Source organism: Corvus brachyrhynchos, unplaced genomic scaffold (genome assembly GCF_000691975.1).
Source record: "Corvus brachyrhynchos isolate BGI_N302 unplaced genomic scaffold, ASM69197v1 scaffold5, whole genome shotgun sequence".
Lineage (NCBI taxonomy): Eukaryota > Metazoa > Chordata > Aves > Passeriformes > Corvidae > Corvus > Corvus brachyrhynchos.
Window position 1 is genome coordinate 486,005 of NW_008238321.1, and position 18,205 is coordinate 504,209.

General features: G+C 40.2%; 1 protein-coding gene across 16 annotated transcripts in view; it reads left to right on the top strand.

The window, feature by feature from the left end:
• RBFOX1 (RNA binding protein, fox-1 homolog 1) overlaps positions 1-18,205 on the top strand; it is a 1,116,883-nt gene that overhangs the window by 454,263 nt on the left and 644,415 nt on the right. For all 16 annotated transcript variants that reach the window (XM_017733908.1, XM_017733905.1, XM_017733909.1 and 13 more), the window contains one exon: positions 7,881-7,943. In XM_017733908.1, the coding sequence (XP_017589397.1) occupies positions 7,881-7,943 (63 nt within the window). The remainder of the gene's footprint in view (positions 1-7,880; positions 7,944-18,205) is intronic.

Sequence of the window (18,205 nt, forward strand, 5' to 3'; positions counted from 1 at the left end):
CTATTTGATGTTCTCCTGTGTCTGATGAGCAAGACAAGGACTGGGGACACAGTGTTCTGGTATTGAAATAAAATATTTATTTTGTTGCTTCTTTACCAATATCTAAATGTAGACTAAAATTATATTTTCTCATTCCATTGTTTCCCTCACTAAATGGGAAGTGCTGTTGTTTCCTTTATAAGAGGAAAATTCCTTATTCCTTTTTAGATTAAAAAAAAAAAATTTCAAAGTGAGCTCTGCACTGAGAATTTGTATGCTGAGCCTGTCAGACTGTGAATCTTTATTATTACTGAGCTTTATCCTTGAGTACATAGCTTGCAATCCAGTTTGAATATTAAGTGTCAGGCTCAAATGCTCTGGTGAGAGATTTGCAGGAGCCGGCAGGCTCCTGTCCCAGCCTTGGCAGCCTCTGACCGCTCACGGTGATGAGTGGTTTTATTTCACAGGTGTCACTTCGCTGGGGTGAAGCTCCTGAAGCTGTGAGTGATGAAGGTGGTACCATTACCTGCAGCCTGTGATTTTCCTGGGATGCTGGGGAAGGTTGTGGAGGAAGAAAAAAATGTGTGGAACTGGTCATTCAGGAACGTGCGATGTTTACAAATCTGGTTCTTTTTCTGCTTTAGATGTAGCACACCTTGAAAGAACTCATTAAAAAAAAACAACACATTTTTTGTTTATTTACAAATAACCAATCTGGGTCTAAGAGTTTTCCACTGATGTATTCTGTGTGCCTGGCCTATGGGTTGCATCATGTGTACTTTTCAGTCCTTTTTTCTCCCAGTGAAAATCATGTTACTCTTGGGGAAAATCTGCTGCTTGACACAGCTGAGCTTCCTCCTTTCTTTCCTTCTAATCAGAGGAGAGCGCTTGAACTCCAGTGTAGGATCTGCATGGACTTCTCTGTACTTGTGACTTTACATTTTGCAATCATTGTCAAATTACACCCAGCTGGAAGCAACGACAATAAACAATTCTTTCAAAAACAGCCCCAGCCCAAGGCTGTCTTGTGTTGTATAAAACAAACACTAACTTTTCTTTTGAAATGAGTTGTAGTTGTTCTAACATAGCAGGAATAAATTTCCAAACATGGTAGGCTTAGATTATTTTATTTTTGCTTCTTTTTCAGACTGAAATAATTTTTCTTCATAAATAGTAAGAATCCTTTTGATAAAACTACGATAGCCGCCATGCAAAGGCAGCAATATCTTCTGCCTTCTCTGCAGCAATGGGCCTGTGGTGGGTGCCATGGGCTGGGGATGGCCTCCAGCATGGTTGATGGGACATCTGGGGGAAGGCTGGACCCTTTTGAGACCTGATGACCTTACAAAAGTCTGTTTCCCTGAATATTGGTGTTTGCCAGCTCATCCATCCCAGCGCTTCTCTGTCTCCAGCATGTGAAATGATGCTTTTATTTTCTGTGGTGATAAAAATGTCTTTGGATCAGAAAATTTGGTGTGTTTGGATGAGAAAATTTGCTCAACTGATGTGTTGAGTGCAATGAGCTTGTCTTGGGTGAGGGGCCACTGATCTACCCAAACAGGTTTTGTTACAATCCACATTAAATGCAGGGTGTCGCGTGCATCATCTACCCAAATTAGATTTTTTTCTTTGCTTTGTCCACAAGAGGCATTCTCCAGTCACTGGGATGTGATGGACCCTCTAACTATTATTTTTCTGTTAGAGCTCATAGATGTAGCTCAGAGTTGTGCTGTTTCTCTAAGAGTAATTATGTCATAAGTCACAAAGCTGTTGGATAAACTGGTGGGTTTTGGTTTGTTTTTACTTTTTCTTATTCCAGTCCTTGATTTCAAATGTTATTTATTAACATCTACAGTTCTTAAGCAATGTCAAAATTTCTGTTAATAAATAATATAAAATAGATAAGTTCACCATTCTTCTCTCTACATGGGATATTTCTTTCCAAACTGCCTTACAGAGGTGTGATTCGTTTCTTAACCTTTGATAGATGAGAGAACCACTAGTTTAAAAATGCAGAATGTAAACCCTCTGTTCTGGAAGTATAATGTTCCTGCTTTTCAGTGCTTGTCAGGAGCAAGGTATTCATGGTTAAAAGTTCACCGCTGGAATAGGTGGAAGGAATTTTCTAGTGATAGATGAGAACAGTTAAGCCTTTTTGAAATTATTTTGTTATTTCTGCCCCTCCTTTGAGTGTGTTGTTCCCTCGAATCTGTGATAAATGATCTCAGTCTGGTGGGCACAGCCGTGCATTACCATGGTTAACATGGGAGCAATCTTGCTGGTATTGGTGGAATTGTTCCACCTGCTCATGAGGCAGAACAGTCTGTACTGCAGAAAAGTGGGGAGAAACAAACAAAAAAAAATCAGAAGAAGAGTTCTGGAACTCGTAAGAGTCATGATGACAATAGGAATAGAGAAACTCCATGCCCTGGGCCTTGCCCCTTCCCTGCATTGACAGAGGAGCTGATTCTCCCTGACCTGAGGCTCTGCTTGTGAGCTCTCTCTGCAGCCAAAATTCTGAAAGGTCCTTTTGTAAGAGACCAACATTTCTTTCAACTTCATAAAATGTTTACTGCCATACTTAATCCTACAGTTTTTATGCTGAATAAATATGTAAACATCCACATGGCCTCAGTCACAGGAATAACCATTTTTAACTCAGTGGCTTACCTTATTTTTTTAAAAAAGCAGGTATTTATTTAAACCTTCTGGCAGTTTCAGTCACAGGTAGGGGGATATACCTCGTAAATGATGGTTTTATCTCAGGTAAGATATGGAAATAGGAACAAAGATAGCTTGAGGTTATCACAGTCTAGTTCTGCACTGCAGCATGTGGAGTGCTGCTGCCCCTTAGGGCTCAGAGGGGGCACGAAGAACTTACACAGCTTGTAAACTATTTTAAAAATAAAATTTTAACAGGTGTGTGCCATTTTCCTCTGTAACACCATGCAGTTGTGAAGGCAGTGGTGGTCACAGTCTCTGCTGCACAGACCTTTCAGATGATGTGTTGAAGTTCTTATCTGTTTTGTCATCACATTGCACAGAATATGCGCTGAGGGGCAGAGCCCTATGAACGAGTTGCACCATAGAGTGATGTGCCAAAGGTTCAGGACAGAGCTGAGATGGAGTCTGTTCTCGCCTTCCCACTGTCTCCCCTCCTATACAGATACAAACAATACTGAACAGAGCATCAACCAGCAAACACAGTGCAGAGCACTAACATTTGCATTTAATATTTCAAGTAAGTTCTTATGCCAAGAGAAGCTATTCAATTTTAAGTGCTATTTGGACAAATCCCTGCTCACATTCACCAAATCTCAGTGTTTATCCTGCTATCACAAAAAAATCCCTTCCATTATTCCCTTGTACAAAAACATGCTCTCTGTATCCCTTGGATTCCAAATGTGCTGTGTGCCATTTTAATTTTGAGACAAAAATTTACTTAATTTTGGAAGATCAGAGATTGAGACTTCATGGAAAATTATTTTCAGAGGACTTTACAATATTCTTCATTTTATAGTGAATATTTGCTTCCAGCAATAACTGCAACTGTCTTCTTAATCATCTTCATGATATTATCCTTTGCAGCAGTCCCATATACCCCACTTTTCCCTTCCACACAAAGCATCATTCCTGATGTCGTATCAGATGTTTTTTCTCCTCCTTGAGTTTCTTCTGTGCCCACTTCACAGGGTACAGTCTGTGCTTGGTGCTTTGTTCTTCCCAAGATTCCCCACTCCAGGGCACCTTGATTCCATCCTGCTCTTGTCACACAGAGCACTCCCTGGGGACATGGGGCCACCTTTCCATCGCAACAGCAGCACTCCTCAGAGGAAAAGGCAATCCAGGAGGGTCTGAACATGCATCCAGCACGTGTCTGGTGGCTGTGGCTGCACTGAGTGCTGGGTTTAAGCCCCGTGACTCCGGGTGCAGATGTCCCAGGGCCTGGGTGCAGCTGGCAGCTCCCGAGGGAACAGAGCCAGGAGCTTCGGGCTCTCCCCAGGGAGCACAGCCCAGCTGGGTCCAGAGAGCAGAGCCAGCTCCTGAGATGGGTCTGGCCACTGACAGCCCCAGGATCCATCTGGGGACTCCAGGAGCAGCAGTGCATTGGGATGGAGGGGACGGAGGCAAGGGGACCATTGGGGTCTAAAATCCCCACAGGAACTGAAAAGTTGGGGAGAAGGGGCAGTGTAGGTCTAAGAGGGCCATGTCTGAGGATCAGCCAAGGCTGGAGATGGAAGCCCCATGGCACAGTTTAGCCCAGGACCCAGAACCTGAGAAACAATAATTTTTTCTATTGTGATAAGAAATGCTGTTCTGTAAAATATTAATTATAATGATTGAATTTAAAAAAGTGCCATACTAAGGTGATGCTTAAGATTTCGGATTACATTTAATGGTAATAAAGTGCAGCTAGAAATGCTCAGTAAATGGTTTCAATCCCCCTCTTCTAAGGCTAATCAATGCAGTGAGCTGCTCTGTGTTGAGTATCCTGGCATAAATATCAAATGTGGTTTATCATATTCCAGTTGCATTTCATTTTTTCTCCTTTTTCCTTTTTTTAACCTGATGTTCTGAGGATTTCCTTTTAGTGCCTACGAACATCTCCTTTTGACAGACAGTGCAAATTAAAAGATATGGCTGGGCAAAGGAAACTGAAACCCAAATATGCCCCCTGGGTTTTCATTTACAGTTAGAAGCTACAGACACAATTACTGCTGACAGAAATGCAGAAGCCAGTGGCAGAGTGCATGTGGCAGTAGAGTCATGCCAGGCAGTAATTGGGAAGATTATTTTTAATCAGAGCATATCCTACAGCCCAAACATTAGAAATCTCTTGTAAGGCTGACAGGAAATTAAACTGAGACCAAACAAAAAAAGCCTCAAAATAGAAGTAATATGGTTAGAAGTCTAATGATGGCAAAACTCGCTGCTTGCTGTATTTGGCTGTTATCTAAAGGGAATGGATTTTAACTTGCAGCAGCAGATATCATTGTTTAATTGCATTTTTAGAACAGAATTAAAAAATATCAGATTAGATCAATTTAGACGTAGGCTTTTGATAAAGGTCTGAAGCAGTGGATGTTAAGTCAGACTTAGTAACTGTATATATGTATTAGTAGTGGTTTTTATTATTGCTTTACGTTCTTTTTTTTTTTTTTTTTTTTATATAGATTATTTTTAATCAGAGCATATCCTACAGCCCAAACATTAGAAATCTCTTGTAAGGCTGACAGGAAATTAAACTGAGACCAAACAAAAAAAGCCTCAAAATAGAAGTAATATGGTTAGAAGTCTAATGATGGCAAAACTCGCTGCTTGCTGTATTTGGCTGTTATCTAAAGGGAATGGATTTTAACTTGCAGCAGCAGATATCATTGTTTAATTGCATTTTTAGAACAGAATTAAAAAATATCAGATTAGATCAATTTAGACGTAGGCTTTTGATAAAGGTCTGAAGCAGTGGATGTTAAGTCAGACTTAGTAACTGTATATATGTATTAGTAGTGGTTTTTATTATTGCTTTACGTTCTTTTTTTTTTTTTTTTTCTTTAATATAATGCTTAATGAAGCCACTGCTATGGGAAAATAATAACATATCTGGGATACTCTTGGAATGCTTGGGGTAGAGTGAAATTTTATGAAGCCTGAATGGCCTGGGGCTCTCTCTCAGTGACCCTGCAGAACAGCCTCGGCTTTTTTGGGCTGCCTGAGCTGCTGCCCTGAGGGAGAAGCCCTTGGGGTACCTTGGTACTTATCTGTGCACCTGACACTTTGACCTCGAAACACTTTTTCATTCTTAACTGAGTCTTAATAGATCATCATCTCTGCCAAACTTCTCCTTACACACTTTGCAGGGCTTCCTCCAGTTGCCTCTCGAGTTTTCCATGCCTTTGGACAGAACAGGAGCACTGCAGAAGAGTTCTGCTGTTCTTTGTGTGCCTGGCACGTACAAATGTTGTAATACCAGATGCAAGCAAAACTTTGCTGATTGGGAATTTATTTCTGAGTCATAGGAGCGCAAAACAAGAGCCCACTTTGTGTTTTGCTACAGTTTATGGCAGCTGTGGAAAAGAAAATTTAGCATTGAAAATGTGCATCTCGTGTTGTTCCGCAGGATTGCTTGTAGTTGTGTGGACAGCTCTCAGTGGCATTTCATGTCAGTGTAAAGAATCAGGTGTAATGTCCAAGTCCAGAATCAACCAGTAAATAGGATTTTATCAGAATTTAGGGGGTTTTCCCATGAAACTACTGGCATTTTCCAGCTGTATTTCCTTCTACTGAAAATTGCTTTGTGTAATCATATGAATGCACTTGAAATCTTGCTCATTGTTTAGGTATTGCCTGAGTAGCTGGGTAACAAATTAAGTGTGCTTGGTAAGATAGACAAATTCGGCCCAGTGGTCTGTACAAGCCCTGGAGATTGTGACCTGCTGTGGGGTAGGTGATGGAATGTCATCAGTGTTGTGGGATTTGCCTGCACGAGGAGCTGCCCTGAGCTGGATGGTGGTGGCCAGGGAGCTGTACTGCCCCAGCAGGACTGGGCATTCCCTCGGGTGGGGAGAAATCTGTACAAAGTGGAAGTTTCTAAGTGTGTCCAACACTTCTTTTGCCCACAATATGTAAATAGAAAGAAACTTGTGTGTTCAGCTCAGAAATTGGTTGTTGGGAGGGTTTGGGCAGTCAGTTGCAGTTGATGCTGAGAGCACCAGTGTGAAGTTGGCTGTTAACTCTGAGAGATGCTCTCCTAGATGGTCCCAGCTCCAAGAAGACAGAAATTCAAGTGTGTTTGCTGTTCCTGCTTGTCACCTTTCCAAATTCTGAAGTTCTTTTCTCAGAGTGTGTGGTCATTGCAATGCTGCCTGGCGTGTTTGTAGAGCTTGTACCTTTCTGGTACTGCTGGTTCTTGTTCCCCTTTTTCCTCAGTTGCAGTAGAAAGACCCAAATCCTCTGATTTTTTAGTTTACCGGTTTATTTAATTTTTTTGTTTAAAATGAAACCACATATAAGGAGGAAGATATTGTGTGAAAAAACTATCCAATATGTTTACTGTTTGGAATTTTACTGAAGTGGATATAAACTATCTTAAATTTACCTACAGAATGATTTGATTATACTCTGACCTAGGTGTGTATTATCCTTGGAGACTCAAAATATGACCAACGATTCTGTTTTCAGGGGTATTTGTACCAAACAGTACATATTGCCATTTGCATGTGGAAATGAAAAATGCATGTAGGGTGAATCTGTTAGGTAAAACATGGCTGAGCTTACTGTAACTACTAAAATTCAGTGAAAAATTCTGTAAAATGTTGCATGTTGCAGCTGCTCATTAATTAGAAAGAGTGGCATGGAATAGAGTGTTACCCTATTGGAATTCCCAAATATGTGCTTGTAAAATATATTCTGAATGGCCCCCTTTTGGTTATGCATTTTATGATAATTTTTCTTTTGCAAAAATTGCTTCAAATTTTCCATTGAAGGATACCCAGAAAGCAAATTACAGTGGTGTGTTCTTATTGAAACAGAAACCTGTGCTGGGGAAAATTTACAGTTATAGCTTAGTAATGTCTATTTTAGTAGGTAAATTTGCAATGAAAACATAGATTTTCTGGTTTCAAATGCATTGCAAACTGTCTGAACGTATTTACTGTGCATGGAATGTTCAATAAATAAATAATAAAATCACACTTGTGAATCAATAACCAGAATTTGCTGTTTGGCTTTGTACTACAATAAAAATGCACTTATGGCCCAACAGTGTGTACAGTGACAGCCCAAGCAGTGCATTAGCAATTGCATGTTTTGTTGAATCTTTAAGCCTTCCTTGAGCGCAGGGCACAAGCAGGAGCTCTTCTGAATCCGTCATTCCCAATAAGAATGTGTTTTTCTTTCCCCAGGAAACTCCACAGAAGCCCCATGCAAGTGGTGCCTATTGTTTCCATGAGCGGAGCCTCCTCTCAGTAAGTGCCCTGGTTTTTGTGTTGCCTGTTGATTTTCCGACATCTCTCCTGTGCTGCCACAATTAATGCAGAAATACTTTGGACTCCCCAGCTTGCTGTGCTGCTGCTGCATCACCAGACTAATAGAGCACAAGTAAAGGGTCTGATGGCTTTTAGCCTTCAGTGAGCAGCAGCTTGCCAGTGACATGCTTAGAAAACCAGCTTGCCTGGTTCTGGCTGCAGGTTAAAGTGATTTTCTCTTGTACTGCCCTTGTATGTGTTTGGGTTGTTTCACTGTCGTGTTTGTGCCACCTTTGGCTGATTACTTTGTGTACAGATTTTTCACAGACACTTTTCCCCTTCAGAACAGCTAAGGATAATTAATTCATCATGCTTTCCTTTATAAAATGCTCTCGTAAAGTCCGAATAGGGAATATAATGAATTAACCTCCAAAATTTATAGGACACGTGAAAAAAGTATTTGTGCTGATTAATTTTTTGCCTTTTCCCTTTCTGAGAAAAGGCTTTCAAATCCAAAACACTTGTTGCTCATTCATACTTGGAATTTATTCTCTAGTAAAGTTTTTCATTGTAGCACATACATAAACCCAATAATGATTAAGCCCTTTTTATTCAGGATATAACTTCCTATACTTACAGTAAATACAGAAGTATCAGACAAAACTGTGTAATTCTTGGTAGATGTGTATTTTATACTTCTTTAGCAGTTTTTAATAATTCTCTGCTTAAAATAAACTCCAGTTCTCAGATATGTTGCATTGGGTAATGAGCATGGCTTGTTCTGTATTAGGCTGAGTATATTTCTGCTTTATATACATTTATAATTACACTCTTCTTTGTTCTGTGTTGCACATGGGTATTGACAAAATAATAGACAACATTCACCTTTTTTTTCTGCCGTATTAATTCTGCTGTGAGAAGCTGAGTTCTGCCCCAACACACAAAGTTTCGTGTCACTGAAAAAATTAGACACACAGTACCTGCTAGAAACATGAAGAGGTTTGCATTTATTCTCCTACACTGAACACAGTCTTCCTCTTAATGTCTTTGAAATAAGATTTCATTATTTCAAAAAGACTGCCTGCCTTACTGGATGAAAAAAAAGCCTGTTCATCTTGAGGACCGATTTAAATCAATTCTGTAGTGCTCAGCGTGCTTGTTGCTTTTAGCTTTTCCTCTGCCATGAACAGTATTTTCTAGCACAGAATAACCTTACAGCCCTTAGCAGAACTTGATGCAATAGACAGCTTCTGTTAGAAAATTTCTGGTAAAAATTGCATGACGGAGGTTGTGGTTTCTAACCCAGGGGAGACAGCGGTCCCTGAGATAATCACAGCATGTTTTGAGGAAGCTAACATTAATTTGACTGTGAATACAGTGCCTCAGTAGCTATAAATGCAGTTTCCAGGAAAAGATACTCATTTTTCCCTCAACAAGCTAAAGTAGAGGTTTGGGGATCTACAAGGAGAAAGAAGAAGAAAATGCTCATTTGGAACCTGAGGAAGGTTTAACTCTGCCGAACCTCCACGTGCATAATTTGTTGATTATTTTCCCCGGTGCTCGTAACCCAGCAGCAGGACTATCTATCAGCTTTGGGGCTGAGGGGTCCCTGGGTCAGCAGGCTCAGCCCCAGCCCTTGTGTTGCCTGGAAAGAGCCTCAGGATCGGAGCTGGCTCCTGGCAGCTCCCTCTGCCTGGGCGGGATGCCCTCCTCACCCGGGACACGGGGACATGGCTACGGTACTGCTGAAATGTTCTGTCCTGTTCCTTTCCTGAGAAAAAGCATTGCAAAACAGAAATTCTGGTCCAGCACACAGGTGTTAAGGTGTTGGAATTGTATGTATTGAAACAAATATCTGCCTCTTCTCACAAATCTCTTGTGATAATCAAATTTTGTATTCGGTATCCTTCAGATGAATTTTAGTTTAATTCCTAGCTGTGGTTGCTTTGCAGTATTTTCCTATTTCATTTTGATAGAGAAATAGGTTGAGGTAAGTAAAGTTTTAACAGTCTAACTACAGAGAAATCCTGGATTTTAAAATTCAGTTTCACAACCTATGGATTTAGGTATTTGACCTTCTGTTAATGGTGCAGTAGTGCCTACAGTGCTCCAGCGAAGCTGCAGTGCATTGAGTACACCAGTAAACAAAGCAATAGAAGACAGTTCCAGAAAACCACTGAAAATAAGCATGACAGGCAGAGGAGATAGAATTGTTCCAAATATACTGTGGGAAATCAAGGACAAATAGTGACTGGCAGGGGGTTTGTAGCAGAAGTGGATGTAGAACCTAGATAAGCAGAGTCTTCGCTTGCTCCCTGAAGTGGAGAGGTTTTCCCATTCCATTGTGGCAAACTGGAATTCTCTGAAGTGGGAATGCTGCAGAGGGCAGTGCTAGGCAGCAGCACCATGATCCCCCTGCTCTGGCTGTCCTGTCCCAGCTAAAACTGAAATACAGGAGCTGGGATTGATCTCGTGTGTGCTGGCAGGGATCTGACAGGGAGGTGGAGGTCGCTGGAGGGCTCTCAGGTTGGACACTTGGGCTGTGCTGCATTCCTCTGAATCGAGTTTATTCTGAAAGATGGATTGCTGTGCTTTGCCCTCCCCTACACAACTCCCTTGCCTGAAGCTGCAATCCTTTGGCAAACAAGATATTTCCCTTTGGTATTCCACTGGAGTTCTCTGAAAAGAGAAAAAAAATCAGAAATGTTTCAGTGTTTGGCAGAAAGTTTATACAATTCTTGCCCATTCTATTGTTTTTTCTTACTCTTGAGGTTGTGCACAGCTGTTCCATAGTTTGATAACCATACTGTAATTAAGCGTTCTTGGTTTATCAGTAACATCTTTCCTTGACTAGGAGATTTTAAAGTGACAGACAAAGGATGAACCAGGGATGCTGCTTCATGCTAATTTGACAGCTTTTTCTTGGGAAGGTCTGCCATGACTATCCAGGTTTTACACCCTTCTGGATGTAAAGATATTTATGCCAAAAGGCTTTTGCTCTCCAAACAGCCTTACCTTCACTCTTCCTGCAGTCTGGCAGTGACACAGAGGTTGCTTGCTGTACTGGAAGGGCCTATAAAGCCAGTGAAAGAAAAGCATTTAAACTCCTCTAATTTTAGAGTGAGCTGTGTTTTCCTTGGAATCGTAAACATGCAGAATAAAATAAGGGAGAAATAGCTGTTATTGCATTGAAAATATTATAGGGGATTATGAGTCCTTTCTTTCCCCCTCATTAACCACATCTTTTAAAATTGTTAATACAATAAATCTATTTTCCAAAACATCATAGCATGCCATGGAGGAGTCTGAGCAGTTTAGTGTGATCTAAGGATTTCTACCTGAGAGGCATGAAAAAAAATAATTGTGAAAGAGATCTACTATAAAATACCACCATTCTCTTGGAAATAAACCAATATTATAACTTTATTCTAATAAATAGGGAAGAAAAAGATTTAATGATGGTATTCTTATTTATTCATCTCGCTCTATTCTGATGCAGTCTGAATGATAGTATTAGTCTAGAGAGTTGAATATTTTTAAAATTGCAGCACTTTGAATTACTGGTATGTGAAAATTACAATAAAAAAGGGATGAAGAATGGTAGTTAGACAACGTAAATGATGCAGTAAGTTCTGCTCCATTACTTTATCTGAGCTAGAATGGGGAACTGTTTAGTTGTTAGGATCTGCTCCACTGTCATATTATTCATTGTTGTTTTGCAATATCTTCAAATATCTTCAACAGTTATTGTAGGAATTCATTAAGGACCAGGAGCAGCGAGGCATTTACCTGCTCCTAATGATGAGCAGGAGAATATTCTCATGAATGTTTTTGCTTCAGAAAAAGCTTAACTAGGGTGCCTGAGCCTGACCTGTGTTTGATTTTTTTTTTTTCCCCCCTAGTGCTGCTGCAAGGTAACTCAGTGTTAGGTGGCTGATTTGTAATATTGCTTTTCCATCAGTTAGAAATGTTTCATTCTATATGTTCTTTCCTGTTTAGGGAACTAAATATACTACTTTTGTTTAATTTGGTGGGTTTGGGGTTTTTTAAGTCTGCGTGCTCCAAAGTTTCATTTCCCACTAGGGAAGAAAATGTTGTGGGTTTTTCTTGCTGTCATTAATGTGAAGTTTGTATGAGTAAAACCACCAGTGATCTTGGACAAAAGAGCAGTTGTGTGGGGGCAGGTTTACATGAGTCACTGTTAAACCAGTGCTATAATCCATCATTTCCTAAATGGTAAAAGGGCTACAAACCAGAATATCAGTGGTTTGCTTTTGATTTACTGGTGGTTCTGCTGCTTGGTTCACTGAAACCATGATCTTCCTTCAGAAGTAAAGGAAGACACTGTCCTTGTTTAGATTGTGCTTAATCACTGCTGCAGATGATTTCTGTATTTGTTTGGGCAGCTAAAGGTACTCTCTCACAGCAGATTCAGGGGCATAAGGCTCAGTGAAATTGAATAGGACATCTTGAAAACAAGAGGCAGACTCATAACACAAGGGTTTTTTGGAAACACCACTGTAGATTATTTCAAATTATAACTCTCTAACTAAAATTAGCATTGTAATTTTTCCTTGACCGTATACAAATGTAAAGAAATATCTTAACAATTTCTTAATTCCTCCTTCCTCTCTTTTAAGAATTCAATCCCAATTTCTTTCTGATGGATTCTTCTGTGAACTTTCTAAATTCTCCATCTTTCTAAGTGGTGTTTTAAGTTAACCAAGTAAAAATCTTAAGGGTTAAATATAGACTGGCCTTATCTTGTGAATTTATTGTACATAGCAGCCTGTTTTCTGACACCACTGAGATATTTCCTTCATAAGCATTACAGTGCAGACATATTCAGGCATTATGAACATTTCCACATGCATGTAAACACCCAAAATACTTCAGTTGACAATTGTTTGCACTCTGGATATTCTCCAGATTGCAGCATTAAAGGGGTTTTCATCAAGTTCATTTCCACAGCTCCATGGCATTTAAGAGATATCAAATCCCAATATTCCTGTGAGATTAGTATGTGCTATTATCTCTTTATTACAGAAGGAGAAGCCAGAAAATTGAGCAGCCTGAGTGATGTGCCAAGAGAAGGACTATAGCAGAGCTAGGGTTTGAATTCATGTTTCTCAAATCCCAAATCATTGCCTACATTCTTGGGCCATCTTTCCTCTGGTCTCCCTCTAATCCGGTACCTTTTATTGTTAATCATTTTTTCATTTAACAGTGAAAAAGACCTTATAATTTCATGCTTTTTCCCGTCTCATAAAAATTTGAAATTTTTCCTTAAGAAAATCCTGCAATTATTAAATGTGTATGCAAAGTGTGTGATATGCAAAGTCCTATCAGCACAGGGCAAAGCTAATTGAAATATGACATTCCTAGTGATGATCTGCCTCGTGTCAAGGGTGTCACCATCCCTTAATGAAGATATACACTCGATCCTCTTTTCTTCGAAGAGCTTACAGACTTCTGAAACTTTCTCTGGTAATGCTAATTATGCAGAGTGGAGGTGCAGCCACGGCAGGCGATTGGGCAGTTCAGGGCAGTAAATTTTAAACCTGGCAAGGCTGTTCTGGGTTTTGGGGTGTGTTGCTGGAGGAATCACTCCTGTGTGGCTGCTGCCACAGTAAGTGCTGCTCCAACCTGGGTGCAGCTGCAGCCTGGGCATGGCTGGGGCAGGAAAGGCTGGCCAAGGACAGGGAAAGCCCTGAGCCTCAGCAGTGCACTCAGGGTAACAGTGTGGGACCTCAGGCTGTGGTTAAGTGGGGAATTGCTGTCCCTGCACCCAGAGCATTCAGAGTCCATCTAAGGCCACTGTATGTGGCTTTTTGTGCCCTGATCTGAGGTTGTGCTGAGCATCCCTGGGCACAGGTGTGACACCTGGCCCTGTTTCAGTGGGGGAGTACCTTTGCTGCTACTGCTCATGGAAATGAACAGGAGCACTGGATTGCAATAATTGTTTAGAGGTGGGGAAAATTTCATTTCCTTTCTGTCCTGCTACTACATTTGAGGTTAGTTACTGAGTTCACAAGTCTGTTGTAGTGTAATTCCTGTGTAGCACAGGCACAGCCAATAAACAACAGCCTTTGTGAGAATTTTTACTGCTCCTGGGAGATGTGTTAGAAATCATATAACTGATAGGTCTTTAAATTCTGAATATGGGGTGGCAGCTGGAGAATGCATCTCCAGTGAGGAAGGAGAGCTCTGGGAAGTAAGAACAGATCTGTTGATGTAAAATGAAAAGTTTATCCTCATTCTCTATAGTTTAAGAAATTTAAATAGGTGAAACAACATGAGTTTGACAAAGTAGATTTGTATTTGGCAGCATTTACTTTTCTTTCAGGACTGTTTAATTTCAGAAACTGAGCTGTACCTCCCAGAACTGCTTCTGACTGTGGAACTTTCTAGGAGCTCACTGCACTATGGGAACATTTTAGAACTTACCACTGGGGTTTAGCAATTTGGGATTTTTCACCAAGAAGTTAACCCTTTGTCTTTTACACTACCGAAATCTGTTTACATCCATTAATGCATTAATGAGAGCAGTTTGTCTGTGGCCTACCAAAAGCCACTGCACACTAATCAGGGCAAATTTGGGCAGATCGGTCAGAGAACAGAGTTCTTGTCTGTGTGTGCAGAGGGAGGGCTATGTCCTCTCCTACATTCTGGTGCAGCCCCAGCCCACTGGCTGAGGAGGGAGAGTGAGGAAAAAGAAGACAACAACAAAAAAAAACCAACATAGAAAACCTTGATGCTGTGCAAACACTGCTCAGCAATAATAGCAATAACACAGTTATCAACAGTGGTTTAGTCACAAATCCAAAATACAGTTTGTTTGAGAGTTTGTGGTGGTTTTTTCCCTTATCTTGAAGGATAGTTTACACAGCTAAATGACACAGTTACAAAATATATATATAGATATATATTGCACCTACACTGAGAAAAAAATTGATCTGAAATCCTTCACAAATTGTGTTTTTATCAAGACCAAGATGTTGTGTGCTATTGATTTTTAGATCTGCCCAGCCTACAAGTAATAGAAGTTTCAGAGACAAAATAATTTAAGATGGTTTTCTGTCTTTTGTGTAAGCCAGGTTAGGATATTGAAGTACAAATCAATTGCTTTGCCACTCAGATTCCTTGAAACCTAAAAGAAGATTTCAGCATAAGTTATGGTTTCCAAATGTTTGTGTTTTCTGGTTCCAAGTCTTTTCCTGCAGGCAATAGGCCTTGTTTTGTCTGACAAGCTTTTTTGCACCTTGGTCACAGTAGCACAACAGGGAGCTGTAAAGAAAAGCATCCAGGAGGCAGGATCACCACAGATGAAACCTAGCAGCAAAAATGTGAAATAGAATTATGCAAAAATCACGTGTAAATAGCAAGATCTGCAGAGGATTCAATCCAAAGGTAGAGGGGAAATGATGAAGTGGCAGACATCCCATCTCTGTGACTGGTCTCTACTCTCCAGTGTGTTCTGATCACACTTTGAGGGGATCAATTCTACTCCCACAACAGTGGGAATAATCTGACAATAGGAGCTGGGTGGATCAGGGCAGAATCAGTTTCATGGAGGTGCCTTTGTCATTCAGGGCAGAAATTCTGAATACATGAATCATTGGGCTTCAAATAATACTCACCTGGAAAAATAAAACGATGATGAGAGCTAATAAGACAATAAAACCACTCAAACGAACGAAAGCAGATAGTACACAAGTGATTTTATGGCAGCTCAGTACAAGTTCTTATTATTGACTCAGGAATGTCTATTTAAGGAATGTGTTTGGGAGGATGTAGATTTACAACCTACAGGTATGCTCAGAACAGCATACTCTGTGTTTGAGAAGTTGTGGATAAAAAAAATACTCTCTTAGACTTGATGTTTAACTACAATAGGAAACCTTCATTTGCATAACTTGATGAATAACATTGGACTTGGGTTTTTCTTGAGCTTTGTTGTGTACCAGAGGGAGAGAGCAGTGACATTCTTTAGAGAGTACTTTTAAAGCAGCTCTAAAGTTCACTTGTTGAAATGCTGAAAGTATTTTGTACCAACTGATGTGCAGTTAAATGAAATAGACTTACTCTCTGTACGTTTAGGGATATTTGTATCATCATCTAGTTTTCCCTAAAAGACACTTTGATGTAATAGGAGACTTTTTCATGATTCATATTCTTTTAAGAAAATGGCCCATATTTAAATTGACTGTGGCTCTGTCTCCAGATGTCAATAAATTATTTCCTTAAGAACACTGGTCCCAAATGCAGATCCTTGTAAACGGCCCCCTCACTAATGCTCCTTCTTGGTATCCAAACACTGCCTCCATGGTTTCTTGGGAGGCCTTTTTTATTGTTCAAAGTGGGGAAATTATTCCAAGCACTGTTTTGTTTTTGGAGATTTCATCAGTCTGTCCCAGGCACACTCCTCTTCCTCTTCCTTCTGTTCCATCCCACTTCTCCTCCTTGTGGGATGTTTCTCCTGCCTCCCTCAGATCTGGGAATGAAGTCCTGAATGGATTCATGCTGCATTCCAGGTGGGGATTTTGTCCCTTCCTTTACGGGCTCTCTGGGTTCAATGTTGAAGGAACAGAAGGGAGAATAACAACATAAATTTTTCATTGTGCGTGGCTATGGCTATGTCATTTTCATAGTGCAGGATGGAAAGAATAAAATCCCTAAAATGTATGGAAAGGCCACCTGAGAATATTCTAACCTGAAAATAAGCCCAATTCCAAGGACTAACGTTCTCTGCAGCAAAGCTGGGAAGGTTCTCATACAAAGATCTGTTTCTTATGGGGGTGGATTAGCTGCTTGAACTGCAATATCAATGGAACACCTGGAAAAAGGTTGAACTGGAAGGCAAAAATCACTTGATGACACAGTTATTGAAGAAATCACATAGAATTGAATCGAGATCTCACAGTCCTGTGTCTGTGGCAGGTACTGTAGTTGCTGATAAAAGGACATGTACTGCAGATAGCAGATATAGGTTATGCTGAGGAAAGAGGAGTGGGATTCACTGGAAGGACAAGGAGGTCAGGGGGAAAATGCAGCCAGAACCAGAAGAGAGCAGCAGCCTTAGACACACTTCGGTGGTGGAGACTGGAAATTAGGATCTGTGTCTTAGCACAGAGAGGAGAAGTGATGGGGAGATTTTAAGTGTACATCCATAAACCAGGAGGCTGAAGTGTACTGAATCCACTGGATCTACCAGTATTTCACTGGAATGAATAAATGGTGAATTTTTACAGTGAAGGGGATTGATAGAGGGAAGTCCACGGGAATCTATAGTGTTCACTTTGTAAAAGGGACAAAATAATGACACATATTTCTGTTGAGACAGGATTGTTCCAAGCAGGCAGAACTAAAACTGATTGGGAAGGTGCAGAAAGCTGAAGGATTAAGTGCCAGAATAAAATTCACTTGGAGAATTTTATAATAGATGGAAACCTTTCTTTGATGAGGGTGTGCATGACTATTATTGCTCAGAAGTGTGTTTTTGGAAACATCAGATGGAGTTCTCAGCAGCATTAGTTCGATGCTTGACAGCTGTCAGAAAAAGCAAATTGAATATTTAGCAACTTTGAGAGAAGGCATTCAACACAGAAAACACAGCCCTGTCTCTGCTGTAGTGGGAATTGGTTTTACATGTGCTCCTGCACACAAATTTTGGTTACCCTGTGTCACAGGGAGGTCCAGGGGAAGGTGAAAGGAATGATCAGAGGTGTGGAAGAGCAGGGAAGACATGGAATACATGGTACAGTCCTTTCCCTTGGGAAAGGATTGACAGATGAGTGAAATGGGAGAAGAGGATAGATTGAAATCATTATTGATATTGATTTGAATATTGATGTTATAATGATATGACTCATAAGGCAGGGATTATGGACTCAATGACTCATGAAAAGAATGTCTCTTTTCGTGCTAATGCTATTCAAAAGCTTTTCCACTGGATAGTTCAGATGCAAAAAATATATGCAAGTTAACAAGAATAGTCTAAATTAATGTATGGCATTTCTTACAGAACAAAATGCAGGATGTCCCTCCTTGCAAATTTCTGTGGGCAACACTGGTGCTTATATTCTTTCATAAACATCTAAAGATGATTGCTGTTGGACAGAGTATATTATTTTAACTGATGCAATCCAGTTGAAAGAAGCTGTTCTGATGTATGGCATTAGAAATATATTTATGAATCTGGTGTGTGGCTCTTAGTTATGTTATTTTTGTGTACAGAAATTGTCTCTATAAATACATAATGG